The 26,334-nt window shown below is 48.4% G+C and overlaps 1 protein-coding gene across 2 annotated transcripts in view; it reads left to right on the forward strand.

Annotated features, from left to right (window-relative positions):
• Nucleotides 1–649: 649 nt before the first annotated feature.
• Nucleotides 650–26,334, forward strand: part of LOC135005440 (oocyte zinc finger protein XlCOF7.1-like) — a 45,071-nt gene continuing 19,386 nt past the window's right edge. For both annotated transcript variants that reach the window (XM_063951931.1, XM_063951932.1), the window contains exons 1-5: nt 650–795; nt 15,172–15,363; nt 16,850–16,928; nt 17,047–17,144; nt 17,243–18,218. In XM_063951931.1, the coding sequence (XP_063808001.1) occupies nt 718–795; nt 15,172–15,363; nt 16,850–16,928; nt 17,047–17,144; nt 17,243–18,218 (1,423 nt within the window). In that variant the 5' untranslated portion in view covers nt 650–717. The remainder of the gene's footprint in view (nt 796–15,171; nt 15,364–16,849; nt 16,929–17,046; nt 17,145–17,242; nt 18,219–26,334) is intronic.

Here is a 26,334-nt window from a genome sequence, read left to right on the forward strand (position 1 = left end):
GCACTTACTCCTCCAGGGGGCTTCCTCACTCATCCGCCTCAGGGGGTTCCCAGCAGCTCATCCTTCCTAGGCTGCAGAGGGTGTGGGTAGGAGGCAGGGGGCTGCGGGTCTAGCATGGCAGGAGCATCTGGTATGGGAGGGCCGGGTTATAGCCTGCACTGTACCCCGCTCATGGCTGCTGCTGCTGACCCCGTCCAAGCCCCAACTCATGTTACTCCATGCGGCTGCTCCCCTGTCTGTGTCCGGCTGCCTTCCCCCTGTCTGTCTCTGCCGCGTTTCCCAAGCCTGTCTCCTGCCGCCTTTCCCCTGTCTGTCTCCTGCCGCCTTTCCCCTGTCTGTCTCCTGCCGCCTTTCCCCTGCCTGTCTCCTGCCGCCTTCCCCCTGCCTGTCTCCGGCCGCCTTTCCAGGAGACCCTGTTCCTTCACAATGTACTGCACATCAGTTCATTGTGACTCCACCCACAATAGCGCTACATTCTAGATCAGGATCACTATGCAGTACAGCATTATGGGGCTGGGTCACAGGAACCTTGGAGACACTGACCAGGACTCTATGGCTGTGGGGAAATAGGAGATTAAATGACCACTCTATTCCACATTTACTATGTTACATGTGCAATATGTTTTATGTGTTCTATTTATTCCAGGAACTCCAGCTGTGGGGAACGGAGTCTTTATTACACATCACACGTTCTGTATTATCTCTGATTGACGGAGGATGGACAAGGACAGTAGTCACAGGACTGAGAGCATAATAAAAATCACCCTGGAGATCATCTACCTGCTTACTGGGGAGGTGAGTGGATCTTGGAGCGTCACAGTGACCTTATATCTATAGTAATAATACAGGGACATGAATGGGGAGGTGATAGGATATGGGAACATCACTGTGACCTTATATCATAGTAATAACTCAGGGACATGACTGGGGAGGTGAGGGATTCTGGGAGCACTACAGTGACATCACTTATATCTATAGTAATAATACAGGGACATGACTGGGGAGCTGGGAGGATCTGGGAGCATCATTGTGACCTTATATCTATAGTAATAATACAGGGACATCACTGGGGAGGTGAGGGGATCTTGGAGCATCACTGTGACATCACTTTTATCTATAGTAATAAAACAGGGACATGACTGTAGACGTGAGGGGTACTGGGAGTGTCACAGTGACATCACTTAAATCTATAGTAATAAAACAGGGACATGACTGGGGAGATGAGGAGATCTGGGAGCGTCACAGTGACATCACTTATATCTATAGTAATAATACAGGGACATGACTGGGGATGTTAGGGGATCTGGAAGTGTCACAGTGAGATCACATATATCTCCTGTAATAATACAGGGACATGCCTGGGGAGTTGAGGGGATCTGTAAGTGTCACAGTGGCATCATATATCTCTAGTAATAATACAGGGACATGACTGGATCTGGAAGTGTCACAGTGACATCACATTTATCTCTAGTAATAATACAGGGACATGGCTGTGGACGTGAGGGGTACTGGGAGTGTCACAGTGACATCACTTAAATCTATAGTAATAAAACAGAGACATGACTGTGGAGGTGAGGGGGATCTGGGAGCGTCACAGTGATGTCACTGTTATCTATAGTAATAATACAGGTATATGACTGGGGAGGTGAGGGGATCTGGGAATGTCACAGTGACATCACTTATATCTATTATAATAATAAAGGGACATGACTGTGGAGGTGAGTGAATCTGGGAGCGCCACTGTGACCTTATATCTATATTAATAATACGTATATGACTTGAGAGGTGAGGGGATCTGGGAGTGTCACAGTGACATCACTAATATCTATAGCAATACAGGGACATGACTGGGGAGGTGAGGGGATCTAGGAGAGGCACAGTGACGTCGCTTATATATAGTAATAATACAAGGACATGACTGGGGGAGGGGAGGGGATCTGGGACTGTCACAGTAACATCACTTATATGTATAGTAATAATATAGGTATATGACGGGGAGGTGAGGGAATCTGGGACTGTCACAGTAACACCACTTATCTATAGTAATAATACTGGGGATGTTAGGGGATCTGGAAGTGTCACAGTGACATCATATATCTCTAGTAATAATACAGGGACATAACTGGATCTGGAAGTGTCACAGTGACATCACATATATCTCTAGTAATAATACAGGGACATGCCTGGGGAGTTGAGGGGATCTGTAAGTGTCACAGTGACATCTTATATCTCTAGTAATAATACAGGGACATGACTGGATCTGGAAGTGTCACAGTGACATCACATATATCTCTAGTAATAATACAGGGACATGACTGGGGAGGTGAGGGGATCTGGGAGCATCACAGTGACATCACTAATATCTATAGTCATAATAGAGGGACATGACTGGGGAGGTGAGAGGATCTGGGATCATCATTGTGATCTGATATCTATAGTAATAATACAGGGGACATCACTGGGGAGGTGAGGGGATCTGGGAGCATCACTGTGACATCATTTTTATCTATAGTAATAAAACAGGGACATGACTGGGGAGATGAGGAGATCTGGGAGCATCACAGTGACATCACTTATATCTATATTAATAATACAGGGACATGACTGGGGAGGTGAGAGGATCTGGGAGCTCATTGTGACCTTATATCTATAGTAATAATACAGGGACATGACTGGGGAGGTGAGGGGATCTGGGAGCATCACTGTGACATCACTTTTTTCTCTGACGTCCTCGTGGATGCTGGGGACTCCGTAAGGACCATGGGGATCAGCGGCTCCGCAGGAGACTGGGCACAAAAGTAAAGCTTTAGGACTAATTGGTGTGCACTGGCTCCTCCCCCTATGACCCTCCTCCAAGCCTCAGTTAGATTTTTGTGCCCGAACGAGAAGGGTGCACACTAGGTGGCTCTCCTGAGTTGCTTAGTGAAAAGTTTAGTGTTAGGTTTTTTATTTTCAGTGAGACCTGCTGGCAACAGGCTCACTGTATCGAGGGACTAAGGGGAGAAGAAGCGAACTCACCTGCGTGTAGAGTGGATTGGGCTTCTTAGGCTACTGGACATTAGCTCCAGAGGGATCGATCACAGGCCCAGCCATGGATGGGTCCCAGAGCCGCGCCGCCGGCCCCCTTACAGAGCCAGAAGACAGAAGAGGTCCGGAAAATCGGCGGCAGAAGACGTCCTGTCTTCAACAAGGTAGCGCACAGCACTGCAGCTGTGCGCCATTGCTCTAAGCACACTTCACACTCCGGTCACTGAGGGTGCAGGGCACTGGGGGGGGGGGGGGGCGCCCTGAGACGCAATAAAAACACCTTGGATGGCGAAAAATGCATCACATATAGCTCCTGGGCTATATGGATGAATTTAACCCCTGCCAGAATACACAGAAAAACGGGAGATAAGGCCGCCGAGAAGGGGGCGGAGCCTATCTCCTCAGCACACTGGCGCCGTTTTCCCTCACAGCTCCGTTGGAGGGAAGCTCCCTGGCTCTCCCCTGCAGTCACTACACTACAGAAAGGGTTAAAAAAGAGAGGGGGGGCACTAATTAGGCGCAGTATTAACAATATAGCAGCTATAAGGGGAAAAACACTTATATAAGGTTATCCCTGTATATAAATAGCGCTCTGGTGTGTGCTGGCAAACTCTCCCTCTGTCTCCCCAAAGGGCTAGTGGGGTCCTGTCCTCTATCAGAGCATTCCCTGTGTGTGTGCTGTGTGTCGGTACGTTTGTGTCGACATGTATGAGGAGAAAAATGATGTGGAGACGGAGCAGATTGCCTGTAATAGTGATGTCACCCCCTAGGGGGTCGACACCTGAGTGGATGAACTGTTGGAAGGAATTGCGTGACAGTGTCAGCTCTGTATAAAAGACAGTGGTTGACATGAGACAGCCGGCTACTCAGCTTGTGCCTGTCCAGACGTCTCATAGGCCGTCAGGGGCTCTAAAGCGGCCGTTACCTCAGATGGCAGATACACACGCCGACACGGATACTGACTCCAGTGTCGACAGTGAAGAGACAAATGTGACTTCCAGTAGGGCCACACGTTACATGATTGAGGCAATGAAAAATGTTTTACACATTTCTGATAATACGAGTACCACCAAAAAGGGGTATTATGTTCCGTGAGGAAAAACTATCTGTAGTTTTCCTGAATCTGAGAAATTAAATGAGGTGTGTGATGTAGCGTGGGTTTCCCCCGATAAAAAGTTATTGGCATTATATCCTTTCCCGCCAGAGGTTAGGGTGCCTTGGGAAACGCCCCCTAGGGTGGATAAAGCGCTCACACGCTTGTCAAAACAAGGGCTGTACCCTCTCCTGAGATGGCCGCCCTTAAGGATCCTGCTGATAGAAAAGCAGGAGGGTATCCTAAAATGTATTTACACACATACTGGTGTTATACTGCGACCAGCAATCGCCTCAGCCTGGATGTGCAGTGCTGGGTTGGCGTGGTCGGATTCCCTGACTGAAAAGATGGATACCCTGGACAGGGACAGTATATTATTGCCTATAGAGCATTTAAAAGATGCATTTCTATATATGCATGATGCACAGCGGAATATTTGCCGACTGGCATTAAGAGTAAGTGCGTTGTCCATTTCTGCCAGAAGAGGGTTATGGACACGACAGTGGTCAGGTGATGCGGATTCCAAACGGCATATGGAAGTATTGCCTTATAAAGGGAAGGAGTTATTTGGGGTCGGTCTTTCAGACCTGGTGGCCACGGCAACAGCTGGGAATTCCACGTTTTTACCCCAGGTCGCCTCTCAACATAAGTTCAGGCGCAGTCCTTTCGTTCCCATAAGGGCAAGCGGGCAAAAGGTTCCTCACTTCTGCCCCGTGACAGAGGGAGAGGAAAAAGGCTGCAGAAATCAGCCAGTTCCCAGGAACAGAAGCCCTCTCCCGCTTTTGCTAAGCCCTCAGCATGACGCCGGGGCTTTACAAGCGGACTCAGGCACGGTGGGGGCCCGTCTCAAGAATTTCAGCGCGCAGTGGGCTCACTCGCAAGTAGACCCCTGGATCCTTCAGGTGGTATCTCAGGGGTACAAATTGGAATTTGAGACGTCTCCCCCTCGCCGTTTCCTAAAGTCGGCTTTACCGACGTCTCCCTCCGACAGGGAGGCAGTTTTGGAAGCCATTCACAAGCTGTATTCCCAGCAGGTGATCATCAAGGTACCCCTCCTGCAACAGGGAAAGGGGTATTATTATTCCACACTGTTGTGGTACCGAAGCCGGACGGCTCGATGAGACCGATTTTTAAATCTAAAATCTTTGAACACTTACATACAGAAGTTCAAATTCAAGATGGAGTCACTCAGAGCAGGGACTGCGAACCTGGAAGAAGGGGACTACATGGTCTCTGGACATCAAGGATGCTTACCTTCATGTCCCATTTTACCCTTCTCACCAAGGGTACCTCAGGTTTGTGGTACAGAACTGTCACTATCAGTTTCAGACGCTGCCGTTTGGATGGTCCACGGCACCCCGGGTCTTTACCAAGGTAATGGCCGAAATGATAATACTCCTTTGAAGGAAGGGAGTTTTAGTTATCCCTTACTTGGACGATCTCCTGATAAGGGTAAGATCCAGAGAACAGTTGGAGGTCGAAGTAGCACTATCTCAGGTAGTGTTGCGACAGCACGGTTGGATTCTCAATATTCCAAAATCGCAGCTGGTTCCGACGACTCGTCTTCTGTTCCTAGGGATGATCCTGGACACAGTCCAGAAAAAGGTGTTTCTTCCGGAGGAGAAAGCCAGGGAGTTATCCGAGCTAGTCAGGAACCTCCTAAAACCGAGCCAAGAGTGTATCAATTCACAAGGGTTCTGGGAAAAATGGTGGCTTCCTACGAAGCAATCCCATTCGGCAGTTTCCACGCAAGAACTTTCCAGTGGGACCTGCTGGACAAATGGTCCGGGTTGCATCTTCAGATGCATCAGCGGATAACCCTGTCACCAAGGACAAGGGTGTCTCTCCTGTGGTGGTTGCAGAGTGCTCATCTTCTAGAGGGCCGCAGATTCGGCATTCAGGACTGGCAGTGATCGCGCTGAGCCCAAAAAAAAGTGGGTCCCAGGGACCCCTAACTTTTAAAAATTGGGGTCCTACCGGTTCTTTTCTGGGTCCCATCGGAATTAAGTTTTTTATTCATATTAATCTTATTTGGACACTACAGAAGTGTTGCAAGGTGGGGGAATGGGGTGACAGTGCTGCTGGGGTGTGTAGCATGCAGGACAGTCTGCCCCAGAGCTTTAACTAGATATTTTGGTGCCCTTTGGCAGAAAGTGAATTGGAGTTCCACCTCCCAGATCCGAAACAACAGGTGGTGCGCGCCGCAGGCGCGCCGCAAAAATTTAGGGGCATGGCTTCATGGAGAAGGGGCGTGACCACATAATAGTGCCAATTCACATTACACCACACTGTAGTGCCGCTTATACAGATTGCACCAGGTAGAACCTCCTATATACACTGCGCCAGGTAGAGCACGTTATACACACTGCGCCAGGTAGAGCACGTTATACACACTGCACCAGGTAGAGCACGTTATACACATTGCAGCAGGTAGAGCACATTATACACATTGCAGCAGGTAGAGCACGTTATACACATTGCAGCAGGTAGAGCACGTTATACACATTGCAGCAGGTAGAGCACGTTATACACATTGCAGCAGGTAGAGCACGTTATACACATTGCAGCAGGTAGAGCACGTTATACACATTGCAGCAGGTAGAGCACGTTATACACATTGCAGCAGGTAGAGCACATTATACACATTGCAGCAGGTAGAGCACGTTATACACATTGCAGCAGGTAGAGCACGTTATACACATTGCAGCAGGTAGAGCACGTTATACACATTGCAGCAGGTAGAGCACGTTATACACATTGCACCAGGTAGAGCACGTTATACACATTGCACCAGGTAGAGCACGTTATACACATTGCAGCAGGTAGAGCACGTTATACACATTGCAGCAGGTAGAGCAGGTTATACACATTGCAGCAGGTAGAGCACGTTATACACATTGCAGCAGGTAGAGCACGTTATACACACTGCGCCAGGTAGAGCACGTTATACACATTGCAGCAGGTACAGCACGTTATACAGATTGCAGCAGGTAGAGCACGTTATACACATTGCAGCAGGTAGAGCACGTTATACACATTGCACCAGGTAGAGCACGTTATACACATTGCAGCAGGTAGAGCACGTTATACACATTGCAGCAGGTAGAGCACGTTATACACATTGCAGCAGGTAGAGCACGTTATACACATTGCAGCAGGTAGAACACGTTATACACATTGCAGCAGGTAGAGCACGTTATACACATTGCAGCAGGTAGAGCACGTTATACACATTGCGCCAGGTAGAGCACATTATACACATTGCAGCAGGTAGAGCACGTTATACACATTGCAGCAGGTAGAGCATGTTATACACATTGCAGCAGGTAGAGCACGTTATACACACTGCGCCAGGTAGAGCACGTTATACACATTGCAGCAGGTAGAGCACATTATACACATTGCAGCAGGTAGAGCACGTTATACACATTGCAGCAGGTAGAGCACGTTACACACATTGCAGCAGGTAGAGCACGTTATACACATTGCAGCAGGTAGAGCATGTTATACACATTGCAGCAGGTAGAGCACGTTATACACATTGCAGCAGGTGGAGCACGTTATACACATTGCAGCAGGTAGAGCACGTTATACACATTGCAGCAGGTAGAGCACGTTATACACATTGCAGCAGGTAGAGCACGTTATACACATTGCAGCAGGTAGAGCACGTTATACACATTGCAGCAGGTGGAGCACGTTATACACATTGCAGCAGGTAGAGCACGTTATACACATTGCACCAGGTAAAGCACGTTATACACATTGCACCAGGTAGAGCACGTTATACACATTGCAGCAGGCGGAGCACGTTATACACATTGCAGCAGGTAGAGCACGTTATACACATTGCACCAGGTAGAGCACGTTATACACATTGCAGCAGGTAGAGCACGTTATACACATTGCAGCAGGTAGAGCACGTTATACACATTGCACCAGGTAGAGCACGTTATACACATTGCAGCAGGTAGAGCACGTTATACACATTGCAGCAGGTAGAGCACGTTATACACATTGCGCCAGGTAGAGCACGTTATACACATTGCAGCAGGTAGAGCACGTTACACACATTGCAGCAGGTAGAGCACGCCGTTATACATATTGCGCCAGGTAGAGCACGTTATACACATTGCAGCAGGTAGAGCTCATTATACACATTGCATCAGGTAGAGTACCCCGTTATACACATTGCGCCAGGTAGAGCACGCCGTTATACACATTGCACCAGGTAGAGCACGCCGTTATACATATTGCGCCAGGTAGAGCACGTTATACACATTGCAGCAGGTAGAGCACGTTATACACATTGCACCAGGTAGAGCACGTTATACACATTGCAGCAGGTAGAGCACGTTATACACATTGCAGCAGGTAGAGCACGTTATACACATTGCGCCAGGTAGAGCACGTTATACACATTGCAGCAGGTAGAGCACGTTACACACATTGCAGCAGGTAGAGCACGCCGTTATACATATTGCGCCAGGTAGAGCACGTTATACACATTGCAGCAGGTAGAGCTCATTATACACATTGCATCAGGTAGAGTACCCCGTTATACACATTGCGCCAGGTAGAGCACGCCGTTATACACATTGCACCAGGTAGAGCACGCCGTTATACATATTGCGCCAGGTAGAGCACCCCGTTATACACATTGCACCAGGTAGAGCACCCCGTTATACACATTGCACCAGGTAGAGCACGCCGTTATACACACTGCGCCAGGTAGAGCACCCCGTTATACACATTGCGCCAGGTAGAGCACCCCGTTATACACATTGCACCAGGTAGAGCACCCCGTTATACACATTGCGCCAGGTAGAGCACGCCGTTATACATATTGCACCAGGTAGAGCACCCCGTTATACACATTGCACCAGGTAGAGCACCCCGTTATACACATTGCACCAGGTAGAGCACGCCGTTATACATATTGCGCCAGGTAGAGCACCCCGTTATACACATTGCACCAGGTAGAGCACCCCGTTATACACATTGCGCCAGGTAGAGCACGCCGTTATACATATTGCGCCAGGTAGAGCACCCCGTTATACACATTGCACCAGGTAGAGCACCCCGTTATACACATTGCGCCAGGTAGAGCACGCCGTTATACTCATTGCGCCAGGTAGAGCACCCCTTTATACACATTGCGCCAGGTAGAGCACCCCTTTATACACATTGCGCCAGGTAGAGCACGCCGTTATACATATTGCGCCAGGTAGAGCACCCCGTTATACACATTGCACCAGGTAGAGCACCCCGTTATACACATTGCGCCAGGTAGAGCACGCCGTTATACATATTGCGCCAGGTAGAGCACCCCGTTATACACATTGCACCAGGTAGAGCACCCCGTTATACACATTGCGCCAGGTAGAGCACGCCGTTATACTCATTGCGCCAGGTAGAGCACCCCTTTATACACATTGCACCAGGTAGAGCACCCCTTTATACACATTGCGCCAGGTAGAGCACGCCGTTATACATATTGCGCCAGGTAGAGCACCCCGTTATAAACATTGCACCAGGTAGAGCACCCCGTTATACACATTGCACCAGGTAGAGCACCCCGTTATACATACTGCGCCAGGTAGAGCACGTACCTTCCGCACCACCAGGGCCATGCGCTGTCACCGCTGCTTCCGTCAGGCAAAAGAAGTGAGAAGAAGTTTGAGGGGGGGTGTACCCAATGCGGCCACCTCGGGAACTGGCTCTCCTGTCACAGGCCCGCTAGCTGGGCGTCCGTAGGGATGCTGGGGACACCTGATGGTAATGGTGCAGCCCGCTCTTCTCCCCAGCAGCATGGTGGCAGAGCACGGCAGGGGCTGGAGGTGAGGTTCCTGGCTGGTCACCGCTGCTCTCCTTCACACAGATCGCGGGAGAGCACACCGGAGGCAGCCGAGAGGGAGGCAGATATCGGGTTGGGAGGGAGCTGCAGTTGGCGAGTCACCGCCCGCCCGCCCGCAGCGTACAGCAGCCGCAGAGCCGTCTTCTCTCTCGGCCCGGCTCCCGTGTGAAGCCGCTGCAGCCAACTACTTGTAAATTGAAGGGGACGGCGCTTCCTGCCTGTACAGAGTGGAGCCTTACCACAGGCAGTGTGGCGGTGCCCCCTCCCCCTCCTGGTCACTGCACGTGACCAAGAGGGGGAGGGGGCACCGCCAGACTGCCAGTGGTAAGGCTCCACTCTGTACGGGCAAGAAGCGCCGTCCCCTTCAATTTACAAGTAGTTGGCTGCAGCGGAGCGCGACCCGGGGACCCTCCCATTTTTGAAAAGTGAGTCCCCGCCTTCAGATCCGGGTAAAATACGCGCTATAGCGCGTATTTGTGAACACTGACTGGGTCCTGGTGACCACGGATGCCAGCCTGCGAGGCTGGGGAGCAGTCACACAGGGAAGAAATTTCCAGGGCTTATGGTCAAGCCTGGAGACAGCACTTCACATAAATATCCTGAAGCTAAGGGCCATTTACAATGCTCTAAGCTTAGCAAGACCTCTGCTTCAAGGTCAGCCAGTGTTGATCCAGTCGGACAACATCACGGCAGTCACCCACGTAAACAAGGGTGGCACAAGAAGCAGGAGGGCAATGGCAGTGATAGCACTGTCAGCAGTATTCATTCCGGGAGTGGACAACTGTGAAGCAGACTTCCTCAGCAGACACGACCTCCACCCGGGAGAGTGGGGACTTCACCCAGAAGTCTTCCACATGATTATAAACCGTTGGGAAAAACTCGACAGGTATTGTGCCAGGTCAAGGGACCCTCAGGCAATAGCTGTAGATGCTCTGGTAACACCGTGGGTGTACCAGTCAGTGTATGTGTTCCCTCCTCTACCTCTCATACCCAAGGTACTGAGAATTATAAGACGGAGAGGAGTAAGCACTATATTCGTGGCTCCGGATTGGCCAAGAAGGACTTGGTACCCGGAACTTCAAGAGATGCTCACGGAGGATCCGTGGCCTCTACCTCTAAGAAGGGACCTGCTCCAGCAAGGACGCTGTCTGTTCCAAGACTTACCGCTGCTGCGTTTGACGGCATGGCGGTTGAACGCCGGATCCTAGCAGAAAAAGGCATTCCGGATAAGTCATCCCTACCCTGATCAAAGCCAGGAAGGATGTAACCGCAAAACATTATCACCGCATTTGGCGAAAATATGTTGCGTGGTGCGAGGCCAGTAAGGCTCGACGGAGGAATTTCAACTGGGTCGATTCCTACATTTCCTGCAAACAGGAGTGTCTATGGGCCTGAAATTGGGGTCCATTAAGGTTCAAATTTCGGTCCTGTCAATTTTTTTCCAGAAAGAACTAGCTTCAGTCCCTGAAGTACAGATGTTTGTCAAGGGAGTGCTGCATATACAGCCTCCTTTTGTGCCTCCAGTGGCACCTTGGGATCTCAATGTAGTTTTTGGGTTCCAAAAGTCACATTGGTTTGAACCACTTAAATCTGTGGAGTTAAAATATCTCACGTGGTAAGTGATCATGCTGTTGGCCCTGGCCTGGGCCAGGTGCGTGTCAGAATTGGCGGCTTTATCCTGTAAAAGCCTTATTTGATTTTCCATTCGGATAGGGCGGAATTGAGGACTTGTCCTCAGTTTCTCCTTAAGGTGGTTTTCAGCGTTTTACCTGAACCAACCTATTGTGGTGCCTTGCGGCTACTAGGGACTTGGAGGACTCCAAGTTGCTAGACGTTGTCAGGGCCCTGAATATATATATTCCAGGACGGCTGGAGTCAGAAAATCTGACTCGCTGTTTATCCTCTATGCACCCAACAAGCTGGGTGCCCCTGCTTCTAAGCAGACTATTGCTCGTTGGATTTGTAGTACAATTCAGCTTGCACATTCTGTGGCAGGCCTGCCACAGCCAAAAATCTGTCAATGCCCATTCCACGAGGAAGGTGGGCTCATCTTGGGCGGCTGCCCGAGGGGTCTCGGCTTTACAACTTTGCCGAGCAGCTACTTGGTCAGGAGCAAATAAGTTTGTAAAATTCTACAAATTTGATACCCTGGCTGAGGAGGACCTGGAGTACTCTCATTGGTGCTGCAGAGTCATCCGCACTCTCCCGCCCGTTTGGGAGCTTTGGTATAATCCCCATGGTCCTTACGGAGTCCCCAGCATCCACTAGGACGTCAGAGAAAATAAGAATTTACTTACCGATAATTCTATTTCTCGTAGTCCGTAGTGGATGCTGGGCGCCCATCCCAAGTGCGGATTGTCTGCAATACTGGTACATAGTTATTGTTACCAAAAATCGGGTTATTGCTGTAGTGAGCCATCTTTTCTAGAGGCTCCTCTGTTATCATGCTGTTAACTGGGTTTAGATCACAAGTTATACGGTGTGATTGGTGTGGCTGGTATGAGTCTTACCCGGGATTCAAAATCCTTCCTTATTGTGTACGCTCGTCCGGGCACAGTATCCTAACTGAGGCTTGGAGGAGGGTCATAGGGGGAGGAGCCAGTGCACACCAGGTTGTCCTAAAGCTTTACTTTTGTGCCCAGTCTCCTGCGGAGCCGCTGATCCCCATGGTCCTTACGGAGTCCCCAGCATCCACTACGGACTACGAGAAATAGAATTATCGGTAAGTAAATTCTTATTATGTATAGTAATAAAACAGGGACATGACTGTAGACGTGGGGGTAATGGGAGTGTCAAAGGGACATCACTTAAATCTATAGTAATAAAACAGGGACATGACTGGGGAGATGAGGAGATCTGGGAGTGTCACAGTAACATCACTTATATCTATAGTAATAATACAGGGACATGACTGTAGACGTGAGGGGTACTGGGAGTGTCACAGTGACATCACTTAAATCTATAGTAATAAAACAGGGACATGACTGGGGAGATGAGGAGATCTGGGAGCGTCACAGTGACATCACTTATATCTATAGTAATAATACAGGGACATGACTGGGGATGTTAGGGGATCTGGAAGTGTCACAGTGAGATCACATATATCTCCTGTAATAATACAGGGACATGCCTGGGGAGTTGAGGGGATCTGTAAGTGTCACAGTGGCATCATATATCTCTAGTAATAATACAGGGACATGACTGGATCTGGAAGTGTCACAGTGACATCACATTTATCTCTAGTAATAATACAGGGACATGGCTGTGGACGTGAGGGGTACTGGGAGTGTCACAGTGACATCACTTAAATCTATAGTAATAAAACAGAGACATGACTGTGGAGGTGAGGGGGATCTGGGAGCGTCACAGTGATGTCACTGTTATCTATAGTAATAATACAGGTATATGACTGGGGAGGTGAGGGGATCTGGGAATGTCACAGTGACATCACTTATATCTATTATAATAATAAAGGGACATGACTGTGGAGGTGAGTGAATCTGGGAGCGCCACTGTGACCTTATATCTATATTAATAATACGTATATGACTTGAGAGGTGAGGGGATCTGGGAGTGTCACAGTGACATCACTAATATCTATAGCAATACAGGGACATGACTGGGGAGGTGAGGGGATCTAGGAGAGGCACAGTGACGTCGCTTATATATAGTAATAATACAAGGACATGACTGGGGAGGTGAGGGGATCTGGGAGTATCACAGAGACATCACTTATATCTATAGTAATAATACAGGGACATGACTGGGGAGGTGAGGTGATCTGGGAGCGTCACAGTGACATCACATATCTATCGTACTAATACAGGGACATGACTGGGGGAGGGGAGGGGATCTGGGACTGTCACAGTTACATCACTTATATGTATAGTAATAATATAGGTATATGACGGGGAGGTGAGGGAATCTGGGAGTGTCACAGTAACATCACTTACATCTATAGTAATAATACTGGGAATGTTAGGGAATCTGGAAGTGTCACAGTGACATTACATATATCTCCTGTAATAATACAGGGACATGCCTGGGGAGTTGAGGGGATCTGTAAGTGTCACAGTGACATCATATATCTCTAGTAATAATACAGGGACATGACTGGATCTGGAAGTGTCACAGTGACATCACATATATCTCTAGTAATAATACAGGGACATTACTGGGGAGGTGAGGGGATCTGGGAGCGTCACAGTGACATCACTAATATCTATAGTCATAATAGAGGGACATGACTGGGGAGGTAAGGGGATCTGGGAGCGTCACAGTGACATCACTAATATCTATAGTCATAATAGAGGGACATGACTGGGGAGGTGAGAGGATATGGGAGCATCATTATGATCTGATATCTATAGTAATAATACAGGGACATGACTGGGGAGGTGAGGGGATCTGGGAGCATCACTGTGACATCACTTTTATCTTTAGTAATAAAACAGGGACATGACTGGGGAGATGAGGAGATCTGGGAGCATCACAGTGACATCACTTATATCTATAGTAATAATAAAGGGACATAACTGGAGGTGAGTGAATCTGGGAGTGTCACAGAGACATCACATATATCTAGTAATAATACAGGGACATGACTGGGGAGGTGAGGTGATCTGGGAGCGTCACAGTGACATCACATATCTATCGTACTAATACAGGGACATGACTGGGGTTGGTGAGGGGATCTGGGACTGGCACAGTAACATCACTTATATCTATAGTAACAATACAGGTATATGACTGGGGAGGTGAGGGGATCTGGGACTGTCACATTAACAACACTTATATATCTATAGTAATAATTCAGGGACCTGAATTGGGAGGTGAGGGGATCTGGCAGCCTCACTGTGACATCGCTTATATCTATAGTACTAATACAGGTATTTTACTGGGGAGGTGAGGGAATCTCGGAGCATCACAGTGACATCACTTATCTATAGTAATAATACAGGGGCATGACTGGGGAGGTGAGGGGATCTGGGAGTGTCACAGTGACATCACATATATCTATAGTCATAATACAGGGAGGTGAGGGGATATGGAAGCGTCACTGTGATGTAACTTATGTCTATAGTAATAATACTATAATAATAATAATAATAATACAGGGACAGGACTGGGGAGGTGATGGGGGGGGGGTCTGGGAGTGTATATATTGATATTTGATGTCTCCTCCATTACACAGGATTACACAGTAGTGAAGAAGACATCCAGTGAGTGTGAGATACTCAACAGCCAGCCCCGTGTGTCAGGAGGACTGAGTAGAACCCAAAGCCCAATCACGGTGCCTACACCTCACTCACTGATACATGAGAGACACAATGACCAGAAAATCCTGGAACTCACCAACAAGATCATTCAGTTGCTGACTGGAGAGGTGGCTGCTGGGAATGGGACATTATACAGTAACACCAGGGGATGTGTCTGGGTGATGACTGGAGAAGTGACTGCTGGGAATGGGACATTATACAGTAACACCAGGGGATGTGTCTGGGTGATGACTGGAGAGGTGACTGCTGGGAATAGGGCATTATACAGTAACACCAGGGTATGTGTCTGGGTGGTGACTGGAGAGGTGACTGCTGGGAATGGGGCATTATACAGTAACACAGGGGGATGTGTCTGGGTGATGACTGGAGAGGTGACTGCTGGGAATGGGACATTATACAGTAACACAGGGGGATGTGTCTGGGTGATGACTGGAGAGGTGACTGCTGGGAATGGGACATTATACAGTAACACCAGGGGATGTGTCTGGGTGATGACTGGAGAGGTGACTGCTGGGAATGGGACATTATACAGTAACACCAGGGGATGTGTCTGGGTGATGACTGGAGAGGTGACTGCTGGGAATGGGACATTATACAGTAACACCAGGGGATGTGTCTGGATGGTGACTGCTGGGAATGGGGCATTATACAGTAACACCAGGGGGCGTGTCTGGGTGATGACTGGAGAGGTGACTGTTGGGAATGGGGCATTATACAGTAACACCAGAGGAAGTTTCTGGGTGACGACTGGAGAGGTGACTGCTGGGAATGGGACATTATACAGTAACACCAGGGGATGTGTCTGGGTGATGACTGGAGAGGTGACTGCTGGGAATGGGACATTATACAGTAACACCAGGGGATGTGTCTGGGTGATGACTGGAGAGGTGACTGCTGGGAATGGGACATTATACAGTAACACCAGGGGATGTGTCTGGATGGTGACTGCTGGGAATGGGGCATTATACAGTAACACCAGGGGGCGTGTCTGGGTGATGACTGGAGAGGTGACTGTTGGGAATGGGGCATTATACAGTAACACCAGAGGAAGTTTCTGGGTGACGACTGGAGGGGTGACCGCTGGGAATGGGACATTATACAGTAACACCAGGGGATGTGTCTGAGCGATGACTGGAGAGGCGACTGCTGGGAATGGGACATTATACAGTAACACCAGGGCATCTGTCTGGGTGATGACTAGAGAGGTGACTGCTGGGAATGGGACATTATACAGTAACACCGGGGGATGTGTCTGGGTGATGACTGGAGAGGTGACTGCTGGGAATGGGACATTATACAGTAACACCAGGGGACGTGTCTGGGTGATGACTGGAGAGATGACTGCAGAGAATGGGACATTATACAGTAACATCAGGGGACGTGTCTGGTTGATGACTGGAGAGGTGACGGCTGGGAATGGGGCATTATACAGTAACACCAGGGGATGTGTCTGGGTGATGACTGGAGAGGTGACTGCTGGGAATGGGACATTATACAGTAACACCAGGGGATGTGTCTGGGTGATGACTGTATCACTGTGTGTGTCAGGTTCCTATAAGGTGTCATGATGTCACTGTCTATGTCTCCATGCAGGAGGGGGAGTATATAGAGGAACACAGGGGTCTGTACAAGGACTTGATGATGGAGAATCACCGGCCCCTCACATCACTGGGTAAGAGGAGACTGTCATGTTTTGTACAAGGGAGAGCAGGTATGGGGGCCCCTATATACACACATCATCTGATAATCACATATATACACTGTACTCAGTCACTATGTGTCTCCTACAGAAGGACCCAGTAACAGAGATACCCCAGAGAGATGTCCCCGTCCTCTGTATTCCCAGGATTGTACAGAGGAGAATCACAGGATCCCACAGGAGGATCAGGTAGGTGGTATTTAGGGTCTCCCCAATAAATCAAAGTGACTGTCACTATATGATCTGTAGAGGAGCTGTGTGTCATTATATTTGTCTTGTTTACATAGGATGAAGCCCAATTAAATAATATTAATATCAAAGATACAGAGGGAGAAAAAGAGACATATGTGACTGATACAAAGGCAGAAGATACAGAGGGAGAAGAAGAGACGTATGTGACTGATATAAAGGCAGAAGATACAGAGGGAGCAGAAGAGACGTATGTGACTGATATAAAGGCAGAAGATACAGAGGGAGAAGAAGAGACGTATGTGACTGATATAAAGGCAGAAGATATAGATGGAGAAGAAGAGACGTATGTGACTGATATGAAGGCAGAAGATATAGAGGGAGAAGAAGAGACGTATGTGACTGATATAAAGGCAGAAGATACAGAGGGAGAAGAAGAGACGTATGTGACTGATATAAAGGCAGAAGATATAGAGGGAGAAGAAGAGACGTATGTGACTGATATAAAGGCAGAAGATATAGATGGAGAAGAAGAGACGTATGTGACTGATATGAAGGCAGAAGATACAGAGGGAGAAGAAGAGACGTATGTGACTGATATAAAGGCAGAAGATATAGATGGAGAAGAAGAGACGTATGTGACTGATATAAAGGCAGAAGATATAGAGGGAGAAGAAGAGACGTATGTGACTGATATAAAGGCAGAAGATATAGATGGAGAAGAAGAGAGGTATGTGACTGATATGAAGGCAGAAGATACAGAGGGAGAAGAAGAGACGTATGTGACTGATATAAAGGCAGAAGATATAGATGGAGAAGAGACGTATGTGACTGATATAAAGGCAGAAGATATAGAGGGAGAAGAAGAGACGTATGTGACTGATATAAAGGCAGAAGATACAGAGGGAGAAGAAGAGACGTATGTGACTGATATAACGGCAGAAGATACAGAGGGAGAAGAGGAGACGTATGTTACTGATATAAAGGTAGAAGATACAGAGGCAGAAGAAGAGACGTATGTGAGGGGTGATCAGCAGTCTAAGGAGGAGGAAATCCCTACAGATATCAGCACAGGTGAGTAATAAACACTTATTACAGGAAAGTGTCACATATTCTCCTTCCTCAGTCACTACAGCAATCTCTTATCCTACACCCTCTGTCAGTAAAAACTAATGAGGAATTTGTTTTTTCCCAGTGTGGAGTCAGGAGCCATCACCTCTATTATACTCCTGCTCTCCCCTCACATCATGTCACTGTGTGTTACCAGCCCAGAGATCTGACCAGTCTCCTCCCCACACTCTCTGGTGTATCTCATACATCAGGAGCCATCAGCCTCTATTATACTCCTGCTCTCCCCCTCACATCATGTCACTGTGTGTTACGAGCCCAGAGATCTGACCAGTCTCCTCCCCACACTCTCTGGTGTATCTCATACATCAGGAGATATCAGCCTCTATTATACTCCTGCTCTCCTCCTCACATCATGTCACTGTGTGTTACCAGCCCAGAGATCTGACCAGTCTCCTTCCCACACTCTCTGGTGTATCTTATACATTAGGAGACATCAGCCCCTATTATACTCCTGCTCTCACCCTCACATGATGTCACTGTGTGTTACCAGCCCAGAGATCTGACCAGTCTCCCCCCCACACTCTCTGGTGTATCTCCTACATCAGGAACCATCAGCCCCTATTATACTCCTGCTCTCCCCCTCACATCATGTCACTTTGTGTTACCAGCCCATAGATCTGACCAGTCTCCTCCCCACACTCTCTGGTGTATCTCATACATCAGAAGACTTAAGCCCCTATTATACTCCTGCTCTCCCCCTCACATCATGTCACTGTGTGTTACCAGCCCAGAGATCTGACCAGACTCCTCCCCACACTCTCTGGTGTATCTTATACATCAGGAGACATCAGCCCCTATTATACTCCTGCTCTCCTCCTCACATCATGTCACTGTGTGTTACCAGCCCAGATATCTGACCAGTCTCCTCCCCACACTCTCTGGGGTGTATTGTACATCAGTGGCCATCAGCCCCTATTATACTCCAGCTCTCCGCCTCACATCATGTATGTGTGTTACCAGCCCAGAGATCTGACCAGTCTCCTCCCCACACTCTCTGGTGTATCTCATACATCAGAAGACTTAAGCCCCTATTATACTCCTGCTCTCCCCTTCACATAATGTCACTGTGTTACCAGCCCAGAGATCTGACCAATCTCCTCCCCACACTCTCTGGCATATCTCATACATCAGGAGCCATCAGCCCCTATTATACTCCTGCTCTCTCCCTCACATCATGTCACTGTGTTACCAGCCCAGAGATCTGACCAGTCTCCTCCCCACACTCTCTGGTGTATCTCATACATCAGGAGCCATCAGCCCCTATTATACTCCTGCTCTCCCCCTTCACATCATGTCACTGTGTGTTACCAGCCCAGAGATCTGACCAGTCTCCTCCCCACACTCTCTGGTATATCTCATACATCAGGAGCCATCAGCCCCTATTATACTCCTGCTCTCCTCCTCACATCATGTCACTGTGTGTTACTAGCCCAGAGATCTGACCAGTCTCCTCCCCACACTCTCTGGTATATCTCATACATCAGGAGCCATCAGCACATATTAATCCCATAGTCTTCGTATCATGTCACTGAGGTCAGGTAGGATTTGTTTTCTGTAACTAACATGGTGTTGAGTCTCGGCAATAAGAAGGCAAGCTGAGAACTGAGCTCTCTGCCCTGGAACGCCAGTCTCCTTTTTCGAGTAGGCCGTGACATTGGTCTTCAGCACACGGATGAGTAATGCATAATAGGAGGTCACTGGATTCAGTGGACCATGCTTTAATTAAGAATTGGAACCTCTTAATAGTTCTTATTTTCTAAAGCAGAGTAATGGGAAGTGTATGTGACAGGATGGTCTTCATTCCTTAATATAGGTACTTCATTGCTAGTATGTCTGCAAGTAGAGACCTCATAGATAGAAAAGTTCATCCTTCATGAGCAAACAGATTGATTATGGGGAGTGATATTCTGTACAGATGTCCTGGAGAAGGTATCTAGACAATCCCTGTTATACAGAGTTGAGATCATGTAGAGAGGGATAGACACCTTGATAGAAGAATGGTCTGGTTACGCCCCTTGGCTAGAGGATCGGTCCTGTTACTTCCCTTGGCTAGAGGATCGGTCCTGTTACGTCCCTTGGCTAGAGGATCGGTCCGATTTTGCCCCTGGGCTAGAGTATCGTTCCGGTTTTGCCCCTGGGCTAGAGCATCGGTCCGGTTTTGCCCCTGGCTAGAGGAACGGTCCTGTTTTGCCCCTGGCTAGAGGAACGGTCCTGTTTTGCCCCTGGCTAGAGGATCGTTCCAGTTTTGCCTCTGGGCTAGAGCATGGGGTCCGGTTTTGCCCCTGGCAGGAGGAACGGTCCGGTTTTGCCCCTGGCTAGAGGAACGATCCGGTCAGGCCCCTGGGCAGCAGGTGATCACTAAAAAAGCCTAGTTAATCTCCCATTTATAGCGGATCTTTCGTCTGGAGAAAAATTAAATGATACTAACATTCTCTGGTGAAAATGTCTGTGTATTTTCATTCTCTATAACGTCCGCAATTTAAAGATCTAAGAAACTGTAGGTTAGTATGACTGTACAATAGGAGATTACGTAGAAAGCCCTTTCGAAACAAGTGTGTCGATCCATCAGTGCATTCGGTTGTTGGGGAAAATGGTGGCGGCCTACGAGGCCATACAGTTTGGCAGGTTCCATGTCAGAGTTTTCCAGTAGGACCTGTTGGACAAATGGTCGGGTTCCCACCTACACATGAACCGAAAGATAATCCTGTCGTCAAAAGCTAGGATTTCACTCCTGTGGTGGTTACACAGCTCTCACCTACTGGAGGTACGCAGATTCGGGATTCAGGACTGGCTCCTGGTGACCACGGATGCAAGTCTCCGAGGCTGGGGAGCTGTCGCTCAGGGAGGAAGCTTCCAAGGGAAATGGTCTAGTCAGGAAGCCTGCCTTCACATAAACGTGCTGGAATTGAGAGCCATTTACAACGGCTTTCAACAAGCGGTACATCTTCAAGATCATCCCATGCAGATCCAGTCGGACAATGTAACAGCAGTCGCGTACATAAACAGGCAGGGTGTAACGAAAAGCAGAGCGGCAATGGCAGAGGTGACGAAGATTCTCCTCTGGGCAGAAAGACATCTAAAGGCTATGTCAGCAATTTTCATTCCGGGAGTAGACAACTGGGAAGCAGACTTCCTCAGCAGACATGATTTCCATCCAGGAGAGTGGGGCCTCCACCAAGAAGTCTTCGCAGAGGTGACAAGTCTTTGTGGAGTTCCTCAAGTAGACATGATGGCATCTCGTCTCAACAAGAAGCTTCAGAGATATTGTTCCAGGTCGAGAGAACCTCAAGCATTAACGGTGGATGCGCTAGTGGCCCAGTGGGTTTTCCGGTCAGTGTATGTCTTTCCTCCACTTCCGCTGATCCCAAAAGGGCTCAGGATCATTAGAAGAACAGGAGTTCAAGCAATCTTCATTGCCCCAGACTGGCCAAGGAGGGCTTGGTGCCCAGATCTTCAGGAGTAGCTCATAGAAGATCCTCTTCCTCTTCGCGAGGACCTGTTACAGCAGGGGCCGTGCGTGTATAAAGACTTACCGCAGCTACGTTTGACGGCATGGTTGTTGAGCGGCGAATCCTAGCCCGAAAGGGTATTCCCAAGGAAATCGTCCCCACTCTTATTCAGGCCAGGAAAGGAGTAACGTTGAAACTTTACCACCGTATTTGCAGAAAATATGTATCTTGGTGTGAATCCAAGAAGGCTCCTACGGAAGAGTTTCAGTTGGGACGTTTTCTCCATTTTCTGCAGGCTGGTGTGGAGGCGGGCCTCCGAATGCGATCAATCAAGGTCCAGATTTTGGTCTTGTCAGTGTTCTTCCAAAAACAATTGGCCTCTCTTCCAGAGGTTCAGACCTTCGTGAAAGGGGTTCTGCACATCCAGCCTCCATTTGTGCCTCCAGTGGCACCATGGGACCTTACTCTGGTATTGCAGTTCCTTCAATCGGATTGGTTTGAGCCTCTACAAGAGATAGAGTAGAAGTTTCTCATTTGGAAAGTGGTGATGCTTTTGGCATTGGCATCCGCACGGCGGGTGTCTGAATTGGGGGCCTTATCTCACAAGAGCCCTTACCTGATCTTCCATGAAGATAGGGCAGAGTTGAGAACTCGTCAACATTTTCTTCCAAAGGGGGTTTCATCTTTCCACATAAACCAACCTATTGTGGTGCCAGTAATTCCTGACACATTCACTGAGTCAAAGTATCTAGATGTGGTTAGGGCTTTGAAGATTTATGTCGATAGAACAGCTAGAATACGGAAAACAGAGTCTTTGTTTGTCCTGTATGCTCCCAACAAAATTGGGTGTCCTGCTTCCAAGCAGACTATTGCACGCTGGATCAGAGGTACGATTCAGCAAGCTCATTCTATGGCTGGATTGCCGTTACCGAAGTCAGTGAAGGCCCATTCTACTAGGAAGGTGGGCTCCTCCTTGGCGGCTGCCCGGGGGGTCTCGGCATTGCAACTTTGTCGAGCAGCTACTTGGTCAGGGTGAAACACATTTGCTAAATTCTATAAGTTTGACACCTTGGCCGATGAAGACCTCAAGTTTGGTCAATCGGTGCTGCAGGGTCATCCGCACTCTCCCTCCCGCCCGTACTGGAGCTTTGGTATAAACCCCATGGTCATGAAGTGGACCCCAGCATCCTCTAGGATGTATGAGAAAACAGGATTTCAGCTGCGGGGTACACTGGGCTCCACAAGGATTGGACAATGGGGTGTAGAGTAGGCTCTTGGTCCGAGGCACCAACAGGCTCAAAGCTTAGACTGTTCCCAGAATGCACAGCCCCGCCTCCTCTATAACCCCGCCCCTCCGCACAGGAGCTCAGTTTTGTAAGTTGGTGCTGCAGTAAGCAGGCAGTTAACAGAGGGGCTGCTCCAAGCAGCCCTGAGAAAAGCTTTTTATGAAGTAAAAAGTGAAGACTTCAATGGCAGCAGCGGTGGTAAATGTCTTGTGACATTCTCTGCTGCAGCTCCAACTCTCCCCAGCGGTGCTGTACACTCCCGAGCCCTGGTTGCCGGGTACCTACAGCGGAGGCTCCAGGTTTCTTCACGTTAGACACAAACGGCTGGGGCTCTCCGGGATCGCGTGGCCGCGCTTCGGGAGGTGGTAAGTGGGTCCCGCTCGCGGGACCCTGACTTTATCGCGATCCGGTGCGGTCAGTGGGAGGCGGGCCGTGCACGCTGGCGGTGGACACTTCGGCAGTACAGGCAATCCCACTAGATCACCAGGGCATGGGCGCAGGTCAGCTTTTCTCTCTAAACCAGTTTTTATATCGCCCACACTACCCGGTGGTTTTGCCAGCAGAGGGGATAAGGCTTAGACCTGAAGCCCCTCCCCCAGCCCCAGGGCGCCATTTCCAGCAAGTGTTCCCGCCCTGGAGCTGCATCTCTGTCTTTTCCTCACTCCCTGTCAGTGTCTGCGGCGCCATTATCCCTCAGCTCACTGTTCCTGGGACTGCTTGGGCAAATCCTCCTATGTAAAGCCGCCTGGTTGTCAGCGCTGTGACTTTACATGACACTTAAGTATTCTACCTGCCTTTTTAGTCAGTGTTAGTAAGAGAGTGCATTTAGGCAGGGTTTTATAGTATAATTACCCTGTGATATACATCCAGTTCTTACTGTGTAGTGTTATATCTATTGACTATTTAGCAATATAAGCTAGTCCAGTGCAGTATTATTGTTAGTAATAACCTCTGCATTGTACAAACTGTGACTTTCTCTGGCTGGGTCAACAGGATAACATTGGGATATGGTTGAGGGACAGCGGAAATGGCACCAACATGGTCACAATCTTTCTGGCCTCTCAGGATGCATCGGGGCCTTCACCATATAGTCCCACCCACTGACTCAGTCAGATCAGTTTTTTGCTTGGTGCGGCAGGAAGCCTCATGGTCACAGAGCTGCTGTGAGAATAGCCTCAAGCTTTTATTATTTCATTTTTATAGACTTACTATGTTTTTACTTTTATAGACTTACTATGTTTTTTTAAGCGACTTTTGTTAATAGCGTCTTAAACGCATGCTAGAAAGAGTCGCTCCAACAACTCCTCACCGGGTCGCAACAACGCTTACCTTCGGGTATTAGTGCTGTCTCGACGGGCGTCTGTGTCGGATGTTCTAGCAGGTCCAGCAGACGTAACCAGGCTGTGGCCGGAGCATGGGGAGACGGTGAGTCTATGGACTTTCTCTTACTAGCGGGGTCAGGACACAGCTACGCTGCCTTTGGTGGAGACTACAAACAGTGTGTTGATGCGCCGAACACTCTCTGGGGCAACAGCGCTACGCTCCGGGGATCATAGGCGCCAGGACTAGGTAGAGGCCACGATCCTTAGGGTTTAAGTCAGCAGGGGGATTCAGACGCTCTCCTGGCCGCCCCTCCTCCGAGTTCATGACCAGTTTCCACGTGTCTCTCGTTTCATGAACTGAATGACCTCACTTCCGGCTCAGATGCTACCACGAGGGTACTCGGTCGCAACTTAGACGCTGCGGTTGTGTACACTAGAGATCCCGCCCAGACCTAGTCGCAGGCCTTAGCGTCTGCATACACGTGGAAGTCGCTGAGCGTCCGTGTCCGCAGGAGCGACTGTGTCAGTTATCATGAGCGGTAGTGTACATCAGTAGCGTCTGAATCCACTCAGCGTCTTACGAGTGTATTTGCTTGGATATGGAAGTGTGGTGAGTCTCCTTGTATCCCGCTCTCTGAAGGCATGGTATACAGTACTAAAAATTCCTTCTACTTCTTAGTTTGAATTGTTAATTTTTAGTACCTATTGCATATGAGACCTGTATATTACTGTGTTTTCTGCATGTTATGTTGGAAAAGAACCAGTTAGAAACAGAAGTACAATTTTCCTACTAATCTATAAGTTGTTATGATGGTGATTGTAGTCTCATATGACAATGTCTAATGCTTTAACATGTGACTGACTGCTAGTATGCGTGCTGACTTTTCTGTGTAATGTCAGTCCTGTTCTGACCCTCTGTAGTCATTAACACATTATTACCATGTCTGTAAGCGGCAAAAGTGATGAGGAGAATTTATCAGGCACTCCTACATCCCTAACATGCTTATCTTGTAAGAAAGGTTTAATTGATGTGGATCAATTGGTCACTTATGAAGGGTTGTGTGCAAACTGTTTCGCTTTTCAGCGAAGTAAAAAACAGGAGTTCGTTCAACCACCAACAGAGCCACCATGGAATATGGTCGCAAAGACTCTATCTTCAATAGCGGACAGGTTAGCTACGGTAGCACCACCTCAAGGGTTAGGTTACACTATGAACCCATACATGCAGCTCCCTTCCTACGGCTTGGTTCCAGAAGCCTCTACAAGCAACCAAGGGACAGGTAAGACTAAGACAGATGCGTCTATGTGGCAGACTACATAAGATGATACAACAGATGATGATACAGTATATTCAAATACACCGTATGATGATCACTCGCAGAGCTTTAGTTCAGAGGATGTAGCTGAACTTACTGATGCTGTGAAGGCTGTTCTCTCTTTGGAAGAGCCAGCTAAAACAGTGTTAAAATCTAAAGCACCTGTGTTTAAACTAACAAAATCAGTGAAAACTGAATTCCCAGCGTCAAACGAACTGACAGAAATGATGGATGAGTCTTGGGCGACGCCCAGTACGAAATATAAGATTCCGAAAAGATGGAATTCTTATTATCCATTTCCAGCTGCGGATTGTTCGTAAAGAGAAGTTCCTCCAAAAGTAGATGCACATGTTCTGTGATTGTCCATAAATCTGCTTTACCACTGTCATCTACCTCGCTAAATGATGTCACTGACAGAAGGGTAGATAGTTTTTTGAAAAATGTATTTTCTCTAGTAGGAGCAGTGGTAAGACCTGCTATGGCTTCAGCCTGGGTAGCAAAGGCAATGGGCGAATGGATAGAGGAACTAGAAATGACATCTCTTCTCCTACTTTGGAGCAAGAGTACCTTTTAAGCCGTTTGAGACAATCTGCCCAATACTTAGAACAAGCAGCAATTGATATGGGTACAGTTGCTTCTAAAGCTTCAGCCTTGACAGTAGCTGCTCGCAGAGCAGTTTGGCTACG

Source organism: Pseudophryne corroboree, unplaced genomic scaffold, assembly GCF_028390025.1.
Source record: "Pseudophryne corroboree isolate aPseCor3 unplaced genomic scaffold, aPseCor3.hap2 scaffold_2019, whole genome shotgun sequence".
Classification (NCBI taxonomy): Eukaryota; Metazoa; Chordata; class Amphibia; order Anura; family Myobatrachidae; genus Pseudophryne; species Pseudophryne corroboree.